This window comes from Mastacembelus armatus, chromosome 21, assembly GCF_900324485.2.
Source record: "Mastacembelus armatus chromosome 21, fMasArm1.2, whole genome shotgun sequence".
Taxonomy (NCBI): domain Eukaryota; kingdom Metazoa; phylum Chordata; class Actinopteri; order Synbranchiformes; family Mastacembelidae; genus Mastacembelus; species Mastacembelus armatus.
In genome coordinates this window covers 8,492,718-8,510,546 of record NC_046653.1, presented here as the reverse complement: position 1 = coordinate 8,510,546, position 17,829 = coordinate 8,492,718, and the positions used below count along the sequence as shown (strand labels likewise).

The window sequence follows — 17,829 nt, the reverse complement described above, 5'->3', positions numbered from 1 at the left end:
AATAGTGCATGATTGCACAACCTATAGTTTATTAAGTACTGGGCTCAGTTCCTAAGCTGATCCCTAATGCAATAGCAGCCAGGTCTAATGTGTGGGTCTGACATGTCATCAGAAAACTGCTGGGCATGGTAACATTTTCCTACCCACTTTGTGTAATATAGTATACCAATGACTAAACTATAGCCAAAGTAAAATGTAATGTTAGGGCAATGAAGCTGGGTCATAAGATAAAATAAGCATCCATGAAATGATGACTAGGTTATACAATACGTTAAAAAAATATGAATATTATAGATATTATTCTTCTTTCTGGATAGATTAACCTCTTGAACCATCTCAAAGTCCACTGTCCTACTGAGCCTCACAACCACTGTCCACCAACAAACTGTGACTGAGGTAATAAATAAACATTTTCATTTCAAAGATCACTTGTTAAAAAGCTTGTGAACTTCTCTTTTCAAGCACAATTTAAATTTCAAAAGAAAGGTTTCTCATGCCATTCCATTCTATTAATGTGTTAGACTGATAAAATGGCTGCTTTTTAAACCTTATGAAATAACATGTCCACCTTTGTGGCTGAAGGACAAGTACATCCTGTACACCCTGTTGAATGAAATGACCATTAATTTATTCATATTCTCATATTTAATTTCTGATAGGCTATTTGGTGCATTCTGTGCTCACCACACTCTTCTTCATCCGAGTTGTCACCACAGTCATCCACTTTGTTACAGACTTGGTCTGTGCGCAGACACACATGATCGTTTCTGCAGCGGAATGGCCTTGTAGGAGGGCAGGGAAGTTTTGCTGTGGATAAAAAATACACAAAAAGCTAATGGATATGTCTTTCCAAAAGAAAAAAAAAAAATAACTACAACTCCATGAACTATTGTATGAAAAAACAATGACATACTTTCTCTTGGGAAATAAAAAAGTAGTGGCTTATAAAATATGCATCAATTGCCTTCAAAGGAAAGCCTCGTGAGCAACAATTCAAACCCACCACACATTTCTATGTCCTCATCAGAGTTATCTCCACAATCGTCCTTGCCGTCACACACCCACGTGTGGAGTTTGCACAAGGTGTTGTTGCAAATGAATTCATCAGCCCGACAGAAGAAAGCACCTGCAATTACACAGATAAGTCCCCAAGACTTCTAGCACTTAGGCAGAACAGTGCATTCAAGGTGGGAGAAAATATGACTCAAAGCCTGACAATAATTATAAGATTATAAAGACAGATCATTTTACATAATGCTCCAAACAGCCCTGGATCATTGAGCCTCACAAAAGCAAAGTCTGATTCTATTTCTGTCCTTTATCGTCTCAAATCTTTCATTCTCACTATATTTGAAATCCCTGCCTCTGCCACACATGCTCTTATCTGTCCTGTATTATTTTCTGATGTCTGCTCCTTTTATATTAAATGCTCAGAAATGGTTCAAATGACTTTCCTGTTCAATAATAATATTTGCAGTGTAAAGATTTGAGATTGTGTATGAGAATGACTTTTTATCCTCAGGGATCAAAAACCTAAATATGAGTCACCATCTTTTCAGGTCACACTCATGTCTACCTTGGCTGCAGTTTTCCTCATCACTATGATCCATGCAGTCCAACACATCATCGCAGCGCCAGCGCCGAGGTATACAGTGAGCACGATTCAGACACAGAAACTCATCCTCTCTGCACTCCTTCACACAGCCGATCTGTCAGAAAAGACAGCGTAAATCTTCACAACAGTCTCTTCTATTGCTGTTGTCAGTTGCAATCAGAGAAAACCAAAGCGCTGTACAATTCATGTCTTAACATGGTTGATCCATGATTGGACAAGCTGCTCTTCACGACTGAAGTACCGCACACTGCAAAACTGCACTATTTGAAAAACAACTAATTTTGTGGTGTTACTTCTTTGAATCGTGTGAAGCTATACTGACCTCATCTGAGCCATCCAGACAGTTGTCATGTCCATCACACCGCAGGCTGGCTGACACACACCCTCCGCTGGTGCACACATATTCATTCACAGAGCACGAGGGGGTTACTAAAGCAGAGCAACAGCACAGTTAGCAACAGTCCTACGTTTTCTCCTCTGGAAATCGCACAGGTGAGTCCTTTTCAGTTTTTTGTTCGAGGAACAAACGGAAAACTTCATCGACCAGCTGAAAATGTGGTCATTGGAGAAAAGCTTTTTGGAATTTGTCACACGTAAATATAGTATGATGTTTTCTACTCAAGCCATAGAGCTCATACTATTACCTGCTAATAAAGTGCTTCACAGTACGTGGTCATTAATGAACAGTAAAATGCAACAGAGCAAATTAGAGCTGAGGTCATTTTTATTTCTCTATGCAATGATCTCATCTTGTGTTGGGGAACATTTTATTTTCAAGGTCCACAGTTAGCATGCTATTCCATGGAGCTAATTGAGCCACATTATAATACTATTTCTCTATATACTTGTACATAATCGTAAACTGAGCAGTATCTTAAAGACAAGACCTACAAACATTGTGATTATTTCTTCAGCTGAGATTAAGTGGCATTAATGTAAAGCCAGTATTAAATGCACTAAGGTATACTGTTAAATAGAAATTTTGGACCATTTGGATTTGACACTGTTTATGAAAACAGAGACCTTATATTGGGCTATGATGACTCTTTCACTGAATCACACTAAGTACAGTACCTCTAATAGATACTGACACTGACAAGAAATGTCACTTTTTGTGTATTTTGCAAAAGGATGTGTGACAAACAGTGCTATGTAAGACCAGTGATGAACACGTTGTTTTGCACCTGTTCCCTTGCAGTTTTTCTCATCTTCCCCCATCTTACAGTCTTCTTGGCCATCACAGAGCCACTTCAGTGAGATGCACAAATTGTTGTGACATCGAAACTGGTCATCTGCACAGTGCGCCTCACAGTCTTTCTGTAAAGAAATACAGTTATAAAATAAATATATCATACGTCACTGTAATATAATAAAATAATATTTTATTATAATAACAAGTAATATATAAAATAATCATATGTTATATGACCAAAGATAGAGATAGGTTCATATTTTTTTAAGTCTGGCTTTAAACATTGAAAAATGCTGTAATAGAAGGAATGGCAGACCAAATCTGCAATCCTTTATCTATGCAATAAAAGTTTTTGAAGAGCTTTGAATTCACATCAAGTGAATAGCTACAAAGTCACTTATCTATTAACAGTAGCTTAACAAGGAAACACTGGAGCGACCCAAACTGGACTTTGGGAAGACACTTATGTGATTTTACTGGAAAAAAAACCTCACAGGACTTTTGCATTATATTTATACACAGAATGAGAGATGTTAGAAGGGGATCTGTGAACAGGTATGAGTAGAGTGATCAAAAGATGGCTCAGTGTTCATAACAACACCTATCTACTGTTTAATCACAAACCCAGCTAATATTAATAGTAGACACCATTAAGAATTACATGCAAATAACAATAATTTAACTACTTTTAAATATTATCATCATAACAGAGCCCACTGAGGTCATCATGCTTTCTGTGATGCATCGCATCTCCTCATTAATTGCTACAGAACCTGGCCAGCAGCTTGTCAGTGAAAATGTCATTCTTTGCTGTTGAAAAACCCTTTATGTACAACCCAATGCTCTGACATTATTCTTCCCAATAAACATATGTCAAGAAATCAAGATATTTTTTTCTGTAATAAGTACAATAGTTGGTCATTTTTAACGAAACAAGAACACATTTTACAAAAGCATGTTCTAAATATTTACCAAATTATGAGCAACATGGTTGACAATCTACCCACTGTGAATAACAAATTTAACAATCACTGTGTATTAAATGCTGACTGAAAGGCAATTTTCCAAACCCAGAAAGGCTCAGCTCTGGGGAGACACATAATAAAGGGTTAATTAGGGTTGCACTGCTTTGCATGACAGGGATTATGTATAAAAATTGTTTTGCAAATGTTGAACAGAGCGATAAATTAACAAGAATCCTGAATTGTAATAACAAGACTTTGTCCTTGAATTATGCACTGCACCGCATCATTACCACAGATGGGGCAATTTTTGTATGAATCCTGCAAAAATCTCTTTACACCATGCAATGCTAGATAAAGGCAATTGAAAAAATTGAAAAAAATATAACAGCAATGTAAAAAGCTTTATAAATCAAGACATTAAAGCATATTTATGAATAAAACAGACAGTCTTTATCTTGCTGAGAGGCATGGGGATACAGATTTCTGAAAGCAAATGAGTTTGAGGTATTTCATGCACTAATGTATTTGAAGGTACAATAACTCATTAGAACGATATTTTCTGTCCAGTATTGTTTTGGAACATAGCAACCATGACGAGGAGATTTGGAGCAACACAATGAATTATGCTTTGAATGGGATTATATTCTTTGTAAATGGCAATATACTCATCCAATTTCATTTCCCCTACTCAATTTGGATATTTAATCTGTGCTTTGCTACAAACTCAGATACTAACAGACATTTCCAGGAGATCAATACAGACTAAATTAAACTTTCCATACATATGTATGGCCTGTGCACACTGTAATTTGCGTTAAGCATACCCTTTGCAAAGGCTGGAAAGATTTACATTGTGTAAACTGATCTGTAATTCTTATATTGACTTCAAAATGATAAAAATACATCAGTTTGCTTGGCATGATTTCTATTCACACTGACAACAGGCAAAATGCCAGAAAGGCAAAATGTCTGAAGTGTTGATGCTGGTGATGAAAAAGAGTTCTTATTTTGTTGCACGCAGTTATTTCATTCCACATTTTGTGTCTTGCTAATATCTGTGGCTCATGTGGCTCACCACTAACGTAGATTTACTTTCCTTTTGAATTTATAAGCTAGTGGTATAAAAAAATCTCAAATACTGGCCTCATCTGAATTATCCAAGCAGTCATAGTCCCCATCACAGCGGAATCGGGAGGAGATGCAGTCGCCATTAGCACAGGCAAAGTCCTTGTGGTTACAGGTGACCGGCTCTGAGTGGAGAAAAACACAAAATCCTGCTAAGCTATCTTTTTACAGCATCATACACAAAAAAACCCCCAGATCCCCCGATGACGTCTTTGGCCAAATGTTTTATGTTTTGAATCACATGCTAATGCCTTGGCAATACCATTGCATAGCTAATTAGAGTAATTTTGTATTAGAATTGGAAAAACTGGCAAAGCTGATCAGGATGTAAATACATTCATTGCTGCTCTCACAATGGAGGGGGGACATACTCTCTGATGCCAAAAATCTTGTATCTGCCATTTAGTACAAGTCTGTCCCTGAGGACAATATTAGGACGCAGCTAAACAGCTGCATTGGATCCACTGTCTGGGCCCTCCCCTTGTTATCATGGACTGTTAGCTAACTCAGGGTGTGTGTTATGAGTTGCAATGCAACAGAGGCTCCCAGCAGGCATTGCAGCAAAATCTGATTTGCAGCCTCTCCACTGTCTGCTGGTCCACCTGCTTAATTCTTCGCCATCCAACACTTGACTGGCTTTTATTTGCATTTTAAGTGACATTAATAGGTATGGGGAATGAGCATCTAATAATTCACATAAATGATGCATACTCAGCAAAAACACACAGGCAGCACACACATACTCACATGACGTAGAGGCAAACAATTTCCACGCACGGCCACACGCACACACACAGACTTGGATGTGGAAGGTGAGAAATTAATGAGGTGGGTTACCAGCACCATTTTATAAGTAAACAAAAAGTTTTCTTCTGCAAGTAAGGATAAATACCTAAACAAAAGGAAATATGAGCTTGGTGAATGACTGAGAAAAGATGACACCAAGAGCTCAGGAGTCCGAGCTTCATGTTATTTTCAAAGAACAGCACAGATAATATGAGTATGCTAAAATGAAAGCTAAGCCCAGCTGAATTGATTGTGGGAAAAAGCCAGGGTGTACAGATGTGAGTGTGTATGTGTGTGCATATGTGAAAAGGTGTTAGGGTGGTTGTGGTGGTGGAAGGGGCAGCCAGATGTCTTCTCAGAAGTCCAATTCCTCCCTGCCTGAGTGTGTGCAGAACGTCAACAGTGTGTATAAATGAACAAACTGAGCTGACAGAAAGTGAAGGAGTCAGGTGCTCACTGCAGTTCTCCTCATCTGAGTTGTCTCCACAGTCGTTCTGGCTGTCACACCTCCAGTGGTCTGGGATGCAGTTGTTATTCTCACAGCGGAATTCATGTGGTCCGCAGGTCTTTTCATCTTTTTCATCAGGAGCAAACAAACACAAAGATGAAAATGGCTTCAAAGAGCATGAATATTAATAGCATGCTAGCAATCACATTTTCTACATGTAATCATCATTTCCTCAGGGTTTCCCTCAGAAGGTCTGACACCAAGTTCAAAACACGGTATGTACTCGAGAGGCTAACATGCCATAAGATGAAATACCTGACTGTGCTACTAATCATTCGCAACAGAATATGTGACAGAAAGTTTCACTTTCTTCAAGAATATATTCAAGAAAATTTTAAAATCCTGTTTATCTGTTCCTAGGTACTAGTAGTAGCAAGTACCAAGAGAAGACATATAAGTGAGGTACTGATTTTTAAAAGCCATCTCTTTTGGACTATGACATCTTTTCACCAGTTCCTTTTCTTTAATGCCATTATTTTGACTATTCTAAGAGTTATTATGTGAGTGCATGATAAAAATAAACAGAAAAGGCAAGAAGTGGCTACAAGGAGATGTTCTGTTGGAAAAAGAACATAGATATAAATAGAAAGAAAGAGATTAAATAAAATAGAAAAGAATTCAGCATTATTTTTTAAATAAAAATAAACAGTGGGCATTAATCATCTTGGGCAGAAGGGACTAAACCGATCACCAGATACTCATGCTCATAATGTCTAGCCTGTTAATTATACTGTCAGCATTAGAATGATTAAAAATATAAAATACACTCGTTATAATATTTACAACTAATACTTGGGGCAAAAAAATAACAGATGCTTTGATATTTGCTCCAGCAATATTCCTTCAGTATGGGCTTTCAAAGTTACAGAGATTTCTTTTAAAAAGTAATTTCCTTGCAGACATCATCAGGGATAATGGCCAAGGCAATGCTGCTACCGGTTAGTGAAGAGATGCATCAAAAGAGGAGGGTGGCAGATTATGCCTGCATTGCTTTCCAACATGACAGCAGGAAGAGAGATCAGGAGGGAAAGCTGTGTGCAGCCACAGAGGACACAAGGCAGAAATTCAGTAGGAACCAGCTCAGTTATTTACGGCATATAAAAAATGTGACACAGAAAGAAAAGCAATATTTCCTTTCTCCGTCACAGCTCATTATGTTGCTAACAAGCAAAACTTCCTTAAACAGACAGTGGTATTTCAAAGTAGGGATAAAACAATTTCATTGCTGCAATACGACTCGTGTACCCTGAAATGGTGAGAACTTTTTAGATTAATTATTGGATGACACTCATAAACACTACAGAGAGGTTAGAGTCAAACATCATTAAACTACACAAAAACGAATAAACATCTATTCAATAGATCAGGATCCTCTCAAGTTAAGTGACTTCAACGTGGCAGAACAGCAAAACAGCAACAGGTCACATGATACAAACCTAAAATTGTAAAATAATCTAAGGAAAGGAGGTGGGAGCCATCAACCACCAAATCATGAATGCTCTTTTAATAATACTCTGGTTTTACCTGATACACACACACATAGACACGCATACAAAAGTGCTGTTGTGCGCCTCTTCCTATATTAAGATAAGTTATGAAAAAAAAACCTGCACTATCAATCAGTGTCCTTGTGCTTTATGTTTCAGACATGAGCGCGAGTATAGAGAAGGTAAAAGATGTGATCTCACACATGCAGCAGAAAAACAGACAGGATCTGTCTTTCAGTGGCAGATTTATGAAAGATCTCAGTCTTCACTCCAGATGTCATGTAAAGACAGACAGCTCATCAAGACAAATGACAAGTGCTGTGTACTGTAGCTTCACCATCTTAAACCAAAAGACAGAAAGATAGGACTTAAATTTAAAATATACTTGAAAAGCTGTTAAGGCCGACATGTTTATACAGAAAGCCAGTTGCTGAATAAACATGATTCAATATATCAATGACTGAATAAAGTGGGTTTCACTCAACATTACACAGGCTGTATGGACAAGCTCTCAGATGCTTTAATGTCATTTCATGTCACCCGAGACATTTTTTGCCAGCAACTATCCTGTACAATCTCCAATTGTCATTTGTGTCTGTTGGTAAATCACTTCCAAAATGAGTCTGTTTCCACGAATCTCCTCATTTAATGCAATGAGATGAGATTTGACTACATATCTCTGCAGACTACTGCTATACTATGCTATATAGACACTGTCAACAGAGACTTTTAAAATCTTACTTTAGTTATTTATAATTTCACCCAGCTGGTGAAAAGATCCAAAATATTAAGCATATGTATTCTCATATTATATTATTATATAATATTATATTCCCACAGCAAGGTTCTTGACAGCAGAGTGACAGCAGCATGTTGTCCACATGACAACAACAAAAAAGGTTTTGTTTGTTTGCTCCATGAGGTTTAAAGTGGAATGACAAATCATACTTTCAAACCACAATAGCAAATTAAAAGCTTGAAAAAAAAAAGGATAAATTCTCAAAAGAGAAATGATAATCAGTCCTCTTGTAGATGAGTCCCATACTGCTGCTGATATGTTAACATTTTTATATTTATGAACTTGGAGCAAAAAAAGACTCGATACAGTGCATGCACAACACAGCCAACAAAGCAGCTGACAGTATGAATCGTCATAAGAAATGTTTGGTTACTGGTAGCAAGGTGGAACTTCTTATTTTGCTGGGATACTAAAGTTAGTCCAACTGCTTACTTTTATGTGGCAAAATTTTACAGAGCTTGATATTTATTGTGGTATTGTCTTGACTGAAGCATTTTGCTCTTTATGGAGACACGTCAAGCAAATAAAACCCTGGTGGGTAGTGCTAAAAAAGTTTTTTTTTTTTTTTTTTTGGAATTGAGGAAGAAGATCCCAAGGTTGTTTACCTGCTCTAGTAATAATGGCTTTGACCTAAAATGTGTGGTGTGTGTGTGTGGAGTCTGTGTTTAAAGGTTGACAGAAATGCCAGGAAAAGTGACATAATTCTGAGCTATTATGATGACAGAGACAGCTGTCCTTCACGACACTCTCCCCCAATACAATCAGATCAGCAGTAACAACAAGTAGAAGGACTGAGATAGACTGGAGTGAAGCCAAGTGTAAAATTAATTCAGATTAAATCAGATTTGTCACCCTTTAACTCAAAAATAAGCAGAGTGATGTGATTTATGGTTAAGTGGGTTTCCACAACTCACCGCAATTAGCCTCGTCTGACCCGTCCGCACAGTCAGGGTCCTCATCACAAACCCAGAGTTTAGAGATGCAGTGCATGGAAGCCTTACACTGGAACTGGTCCGGGGAGCAGGTGCTTTCAGCTGCAGACAAATGATGTGTTGGATATCAACACACAGGAAGAAATTTGGGTTGGTAAAAAAAAAATGCCTTAGTGTTACAGCACGGTTGGCGTAGTTGCTTGTTATAAGGCAGACATTGTTTCAGATAGCATTTTAATTTCAGTGATGTAGTGTTCTTTACAAAAGCACATTCAAAACCACATCCAGTCAAGCTTAAAGTCTAAGAAGGAGTAAAGTAATTAGCTTCACTTTAATTAAAGCTTCTTTAATGTCTCTCATTCTCTTCCCCCCATTTTCACCCCTCTTGCAATCACATGCAAGACAAATGCAGCAGTATGAAAGAATTGATTGTGATATGTGATATTCTGATGAGTTATATCATGGCAGAAAAAGTCAGCTCTTATCCTTTGTATTCAATATCTAATGCTTTTACACAGAGATAAGGAACAGGCCATAACAAGGGTTGCCTTAATACTTAATGGAGAGTATGTGATTTTAATGACATCAAATATTCTGTGTAAGCACATAGTAAACCAGTAAAAAAAAAACAAAAAAAAAAAAACAAGGTGATTTATCTTAGTAAATTATATCTTTAAATAAAGATATCAAAATCCTTAAAACTGTCAAATATAAATATGTTTAAATATATTTTGGTTTTACTGTTGGGATACACTGATCAAATGGGGGGATATACTCTAATCATAAGCTTCTCGGTCTAAAAGCTCAGTAAAGCCATTTCTAAGACAATGGGTCTGGAAGTAATAACAAAGAGCCTTACGGCAGTCTGTCTCATCCTCTCCATCCCCACAGTCATCTTGACCGTTGCAGCGAAGGTTAAGAGGGATGCACTTCTGTTTCCTGGTGCACTTGAACTGGCCTGACAGACAGATGTATGTCTCTGAAAGAGATAACAGGCCAAAGCAGTAAAAGGTTGAATCAATAAGAAATGCTTGACGTTCGAACAAAAAAGAGAACCTACACAGTTACAATTTATTGTAGCAACAGTACAGTCAGTCTATCAAAACATTTGCATTTTCTGTAGTAAATATCTTGTGACTGCTCGGTTTTCCTGTGACAAATATCCTGGGACACAGGTGATAAGGCATTTTATGCTTAAAATTTCTGTTCAAAGATTAGAACCACTATGGCTAAAACATAGGCCTGTGACAATGTACTGCACCAATACATTTATTTTTCCGATTACCAATTAATCATAATGAAATGGTAATCTTGAAAAATGTCCATCATAGAGAGAACCAAAGGTGACATCTTAACGACAATCCGCAACTAGCAATAAAAGTCACAAACCACAAAACAAATTATTTCAATCCTTACCACAGTTCGCTTCATCTGAGTTGTCTCCACAGTCATTCTCTCCATCACAGATGAAGGGAGGAAGAGCACAAAGGCCAGTACCACACTGAAAACGCCCAGGTTGACATTTGAATTCAGCTGTTGAGAAGTAAATCACAGCTATAACTCAGATTATATACTGCAGGACTTTAATCAAAGACTATAAAGTTGACAGACAGCTTGCTTAAAACAGGTGCCATAAAATACTAAACAATCTTTTTCAAAAAGTCATTACATTCATAGTAAATAAGCAGCAAAGACATAAATTTACGTCCCTTCAGTTCCAATTTTGATGTCCTTCAAACATATCCATATGAGAATACGACTTCTGGTTTGTTTATTATCATTTTGAAGCCAAATCTGGAATAGTGCAGTACTCACGGCAGTCAGCAGGTTCGTCTGATCCATCCCCACAGTCATCCACCGTGTCACACTTCCACCAAAAAGGGATACACTCATCTGTCCCACAGCGAAACTATTAGTGCCATGGAATTATTGAGAAAAAAACAAAATTTCAAGTCAACATGAATACTTGACTCATTTAAGCTTCAACATTCTTCAAAGTGAAAGTCGAAACTAATATACAAACATTTCCCAGGACCTACAGTAACATGGCAAATAGGAAAGCCTATGCAAGTTCCTCTTTAGGGGGGAAGTACTTTTCAGGATAGACAGACAAACACATTGTCAAACTAAATTTAGAAGCAGAGAGGTAGAAAAATGTAGCTGACCTGACTGGATGTGCAGTTGGAGAGGCAGGTCTTATTATCAGCAGCCAAGTAAAAATTAGTGGGACATGCGCATTTGTGTTCCCCACCAGGGGAGAGAAGACACAAGTGGCTACATCCTCCGTTTGCAATCTGACACTGGTGCTTTGGTACTGTACAGAAGGACAGAAGCACATGTTGAGTTCAAACTGTACTACTTAAACCATTTTCTACTTAAAATTATAAATGAGGGCCCATAACAGCTGCTCCGCATGGGAGGATAGAACAAGCATGAGCAACAGATGTTCTTCTTACCTTCAGGCTGGCGCAAAGAGTGATAGACCTTGATAGATTTGATGGCTTGCCAAGAGTTGAGGAGCTCCATCCCTTGAGCACCAGTTGTCTTGTGAGCACGCCGTAGAGATTTGGACTTCCCATCGGTCCAATAGACAAAGTCCTCAAACAGAGTCAGTGCCATTACCCCTTGGATGTGTGCATAAGACACTGAAGAAAGACAAATGAACACGACAAACTTCAATTCAACATATTTGATTTAGCAACCAGTATGCTGCTAATTGTCAAACAGTGGAGCTGATAGTACACATTTCCTTGGAGATTTACAGCAGTACTATCTGAATCTTCCAACCAGTCATATTGACAAGAGATCCATTTATCAGGATGACTACTATTTGTGTTATTTCCCTGTACCTCTATCTTTAAAGTTCCAACAATTAGTGTCATGAAGAGCAGTAATATTGTAGTAATAAATAATAAAGTAATAAATAATGCTGCTGGCTCCAGCTTCATATTTGTCAATGTTTTCATCGAACTTTCAGCAAGAAAATGAGTAGGTGTACTCCCTATGTAGAAAACATTGTAGTCTCACCTTTGCGTCTTTGGGTGCCATCCATGTTGGCAAACAGGATGTGGTTATCGTCTGCCCAGTAAAGCCTCTTGTTGGTATAATCAATAGTGAGAGCAGTGGGGCTATAGATCTCTGTGTCAATGATAACCATTTGCCCTCGGCCATCCATGCCAATACGTCCAATGTGAGCTGGTTCACAACAGTCTACCCAGAACACATACCTAGTCGGAAGTATAATACAGTTAAAGAGCTACGGCAGGCAACTATGACTTGATACAGACTAACAAATGAAACAAATTCAATGGATACAAGAGTTCCCAGGTAAGCAACAGAAAATATTAACTCCATGCCTGTTCTCCCTCAAGCTGTGAAATAAATCATTATTAAGAAAATACTATGGCGAGCATTAAAGCAAAGACATTATGCTTACCCTGTCTGGGGGTCCAGGGCTAGATCTGTGGGGTTCTTGAGGTTAGAACTGATCAGTATTGTTGGGTAGAGGCCGTTGGATTTGGATACTTCTAGCGTTTTCCTTTCCGCATCACACCAGTACAGATTTTTTCCTATCCAATCCACTGCTAAGGCACTGGGCACTGCTGTTCTGTGGACTATCTAGTGAGGCAGAGAGAGGGAAATCAATTTCTGCACATCTCAGAAATGTTCTAAACTCTTTCATGGATGAATGTAAAGAAATTGATGGGATTTAAGAAATGCAAGCAAACGCAAGAGCATGTACAAGGGATAGGTCTTCCTCTCTCAGGTAAGAGAGAATTTTTTCAACCCTGACAGAAATAAAAGATGACCTGAATCACTCAGAACAAATTTTCATGTCCCACAAGGATCAATCCAGTGACATACTATGCTCTCAATGTGCCATGACCATCTCCTCCATCACACTAAATTGAAGTGCTTCTATTTTGTTCAACCACTTTACACACAGGCCAAATTAATATCTAGAACTAAAATGAACATCATTGTGATCAATGGGACATTTTTTTGACAACAGGCTTTTATGTGTTGTCATGGCCAAATACATATTTCGTCTAAAGGGTACTACTTTAACTGCACATCACAAGTTGAACTTTAAAAAAAAAACAAAAAAAAACACTGTGCCATATGATTCAAATGGTTGCAAAGAAATGTGTTTTAACTAGCAAGACTATAAAAAGGGTCTTCATTATTAAGAGTCACTGATCTTCCTAACTTTCTACTTAGCCTAACCCTGCGGACATTGTGGGTAAAGTAGTGGTCTGTTACATAGTAGTCCTTACATGTTGAATTAACTGACAATTCTAGTTTTTTGTAACAGTGTATTATGTTTTGCTCATCAACAAAACTTACATCATTATTATAGCTCGGGTTCCTATTGATACCTGTTATGATCCAAATTATTTTACTTCAGACACGTGAAAGAATTTACATAGGAAGTTGTGTCTAAAGACATAACTAATTAATGTACCAATGTAGCTTGACCTTTGCATACTTACATACAGCATTCCTTAAATTAGAGACTACAGATGGAGTGCACAAATGATTACTGCTTGTGAGTGACAGCTACAGTTGTGGATAACATGAGTAGGAATATAATTATCTATCTCTGATATTTATAATTCTGTTTTAGTACAGACACTGTGACTCTAAAACACATTCACTTTGTATTTTGATATGCATTTAAACCTGTACCAACTGTTTATGTAGAGAGTAAAAAAGCTGACGTCAATGTTCAGGAAACAGTCTCCCTTAATGATGCTCCTTGCACTTGCACTGCATGCACAACCAGATAAATACACAGATTTGCCTTCATGGAGACGTCCTTCTAAAAATTCCACTACATTGCCTCATCTGTGTTAACACAGCCTTACAGTAGATGCACCATGACACCTATTTTACTGTGCACAAGGGCACTGTATTCTATATACCACCAGGAAACATGAACAAATTTATCACAAAGTACCCTTTAGATGAGTGTTTATAAATGGAATAAATGTTAATAATATGTTTAAAGCTAAGTAGGATGAGATTCAGCAGAAAGACACTAATTATTAATGTCCTTATTCATGTCATTGCACCAACAACAGCTCCATTCCAAAAACAGTGATTCAGAATAAACAATGTGCCTGCTTGCAGATAAACCCTATGTCTTTAAAAGCCCTTTTTATAAACAAAAAAAAAAAAAAAAAACAGCACTGGTGTCCACATACATGGACATCACATTTTTGTTTGTCTGCACCATAATACTTAATTCTGTGTAACTGAAACCGGTTGTACACAAATGTGGATCAACAGACAAAAAGAACATTCCTAGTTTTGGAGCATTACAAAGAAGCAAAAACAAAAGCATAAGCACATTGTGAAGGTTTTTGGATATATTGCGGGTTTTGTTTTTCCATATCCATATTCAGAAGTTGAAACAGTTATACATACAATGGCAGTGACAATGAAAACTGTTGAAAACAGTGTTCAGGCTGGAAATAAAAGAGATTTGCACTTTGTTACACAATGGTGTCTTAATTGTGTTCTGAGGAAACTCAGACCGAATGTCCCCATCTGTGGACATCGTTTTTTTTTCAAGAAGTGCTTTATGTTCAAAGATAATATCTGGTTATTATATTTATTGGCTACACCTAAGCCCATAAAGCTAGAACAAATCTAGAAGCTAGAAGGGGGTTAATGAACATGATTCAATGATGATTCGAGGCACATTTGCTAGAAAACGTACAGTATAGTCTTGACCAAAAACTTGGTTGCCTCCAAGTAGCAATTTGGACCAAACTGAGTTAAAGTCATTGAAAAATGAGTTGGTGCTCATTACACATACTGTAGATGATGTAGGTCACCAACCCTGGTCCTGGAGAGCTATTGTCTTGCTTGTTTTCCATTTATCCCTGCCCTTCCAGTTTCTGATTGACTGAAAACACCTGATCCAGGTAATCAGCAGTGGATAGCGCAGGGATATTTGGAAAACAAGCAAGACCAGGGTTATTGACCCCTGCTAGACCCTGTGGTTAATTTTATTTATAACATTTCAATATTTAGATCAAAACGTTAATTTGTATCTGAAGGTTATGATATGAGTAATATCAATATTTGAATATGGCATAGATAAATTCAAAGAATGTTTGAACAATGTAGTCAGTGAAAGTTGTTTCAGCTTGGGTTGATGTAAACCTTTTTTCTTGAAAACATTTAAAGTTCAACTCCCTTTTGTCACTAGGGCAACATTAGCACCAGAAATGGACACAGATAAATTTACCTTTGGATGTGGAAAATAAGCTCAATTGCATAAGATGGGAAACTACTATTATACTGACTTGGTGGTAAAAAATCAATCACTGATGTCACAGTCAGAAGTGTAACTGCAAAATAGCTCAAAATCTACAGAGCTCAGTTGAAGAACAGTTTACTTTTAAAAGAAAGCAAATAACAAAAGCCCAAACTACAAAAATCTCATTTTAATTAAACCATAATATGATTTCAGCATTGGTCAAATGAAAAGTCTACCTTAGCAGAAAGGCAATCCAATGAAATGCTATCTGCTCCCCAGTCTTTCCTTCCTCCTATGGAAAGCCTATGCTAAAAACATTGTATATCACAGCTTAATCAACCTAGTGTGAGAAGCTCTGCTGTCTGTGTCTCAGGCAGTTTGTCCTGGAAAAGTGTGGCAGTGGCTCTAACAGAGGCTGTGGAAGTAATTGAGCTGAATGAGCCTAATGCTCCTACACACTAATGCTAATGAGATATGGGATGGGGGCCCAGCAGGTGTTCTGCTGTGTGTCCCAGTGTCCCCAGTGTCTGGGCTCTGATCCCATGACCCAGACAAAACTTAGTCATTACACCAGTACCATTGTATCATTATACTCGTTACAATTCTAAAACCATTTGTGATATCCCCATCATTACTAATACACATTCACTGGTGTTAAACTAACAGGCCATTGGCTGCCGACAGAAAAAGTCCATTATGTTGACTATATGAAAGGACAAAGGGTACCCATCATCAGCTTAGTGGTGATAATGAGCCAGTTAAACAATATACTAGGTTGTCCAATCTTACATAGATGATTCATCTGTGACACAAAGTTATTGAAATGCTCCTTCAAAATTCAAAATAATCAGTACCCAAAAAATAGCTAAATGGAACAGAAGATGAAAAAATACTGGAGAGAAGCAAGTAAAAATAAAGGTAATGAATCTTAAGTGGCACAAGGCACCACATGGCATGCGGTCACAGCAACTAACTCATGTGGTACCTTAAGGTCACTCCCATTTAGGCGCATTCTGTTGATCTTTCGACCACTTGGCCTGGTTGAGTCCACCCAATAGATAAATTCCTTCTTGTAGTCAAAGTCTATGTGGATGATGTTGTTGAGGCCCTGATGATACAGAGGAGTGAGAAAGAAAAAGTATTCAAAAATGCCATTTTTAACTTAAATGAAAATTAGACAAGAGTTGTTGAGCCCCCCGTGAGAGTGGAAAAGTAATTAGAAGGCACTTTCACTGGTAACAGAGGTGTGCAACAGTGAGTATAAACTAAATAATCAAATTCCTTTTAGTATTATCCCTAAAATAATGTTGACATGCAGGTCTAAAAAATGAGGGGTCTAGCAATCCCTTGTTAATTTTCTCTTCATATATCATATCCATGGTGGCAACTTGAACAAAGGACATTTTAATACATTTTAAGAAAATGTGCACACAACACAAACACTTACATTGCCTACTAGCAGAAAAACCACTAGGTAGTGAAATACATAAAAACAAGCTCAGCTTTCCATTTTTATGTGATATATTTACTGCTCAAGCAATGCTTTGGTTTTCCCAATGCTTCCAATGCCTTTAGTTATCCAAAATATTTGAAGAGCCAGTGAGAAGCAAGTCAGGGCCCCATCAAAGCAGAAGAGTGAGATCCTTCCCTTCTCCGTCATGCTCACAGGACCCCACTGTCAGTCAGACAGAACTGCTCCCCAAACAAGTGCCCCCACCCTGCTGTCTCACACCATGGGTGCTGTGAAAAGGTGTCAGATAATCTGACAGACGAAATGAGACATCTTCATCAGATCATCAACACCCTCACAGACAGGCGCCAAAGTGTCCTGGGGGAACCTTTCTGTACTCCAAACATCAGCTGTAGCAATGAAACCTGCATGCCATTTTTATCAGTGCCTCTAGCTCCAGAACTACATTTTCTATTAATTTTCCCTGTACAGAGTATAAAAACCAACCAGCTATGAAATTAATCAAAAGCTTATAACAATACAAAAAACAAAACAAAAAAAAGAAAAGGAAAAAAAAAGAAATCAAAAGACTTATATTTTAATGTAGGCACATGCAGTTTTTACAATGCAAGTCTTCATAATGAGAGCACAATTTACATGCCATTGGTTTCCTGCTGCACTATTTTTTTAAAGACATGT

General features: G+C 37.7%; 1 protein-coding gene across 1 annotated transcript in view; it reads right to left on the bottom strand.

The window, feature by feature from the left end:
* The window catches only part of lrp1bb (low density lipoprotein receptor-related protein 1Bb), a 236,311-nt gene that overhangs the window by 30,403 nt on the left and 188,079 nt on the right, over positions 1 to 17,829 (bottom strand). Inside the window, exons 58-73 of the mRNA XM_026295401.1 lie at positions 16,666 to 16,788; positions 12,846 to 13,027; positions 12,437 to 12,636; positions 11,866 to 12,054; positions 11,575 to 11,723; positions 11,225 to 11,318; positions 10,826 to 10,942; positions 10,269 to 10,388; positions 9,392 to 9,511; positions 6,141 to 6,257; positions 4,916 to 5,022; positions 2,800 to 2,932; positions 1,938 to 2,044; positions 1,577 to 1,709; positions 1,004 to 1,126; positions 685 to 807 (exon numbers count right to left, since the gene is read on the bottom strand). Coding sequence (XP_026151186.1) covers positions 685 to 807; positions 1,004 to 1,126; positions 1,577 to 1,709; positions 1,938 to 2,044; positions 2,800 to 2,932; positions 4,916 to 5,022; positions 6,141 to 6,257; positions 9,392 to 9,511; positions 10,269 to 10,388; positions 10,826 to 10,942; positions 11,225 to 11,318; positions 11,575 to 11,723; positions 11,866 to 12,054; positions 12,437 to 12,636; positions 12,846 to 13,027; positions 16,666 to 16,788 — 2,137 coding nt within the window. The remainder of the gene's footprint in view (positions 1 to 684; positions 808 to 1,003; positions 1,127 to 1,576; positions 1,710 to 1,937; positions 2,045 to 2,799; positions 2,933 to 4,915; positions 5,023 to 6,140; positions 6,258 to 9,391; positions 9,512 to 10,268; positions 10,389 to 10,825; positions 10,943 to 11,224; positions 11,319 to 11,574; positions 11,724 to 11,865; positions 12,055 to 12,436; positions 12,637 to 12,845; positions 13,028 to 16,665; positions 16,789 to 17,829) is intronic.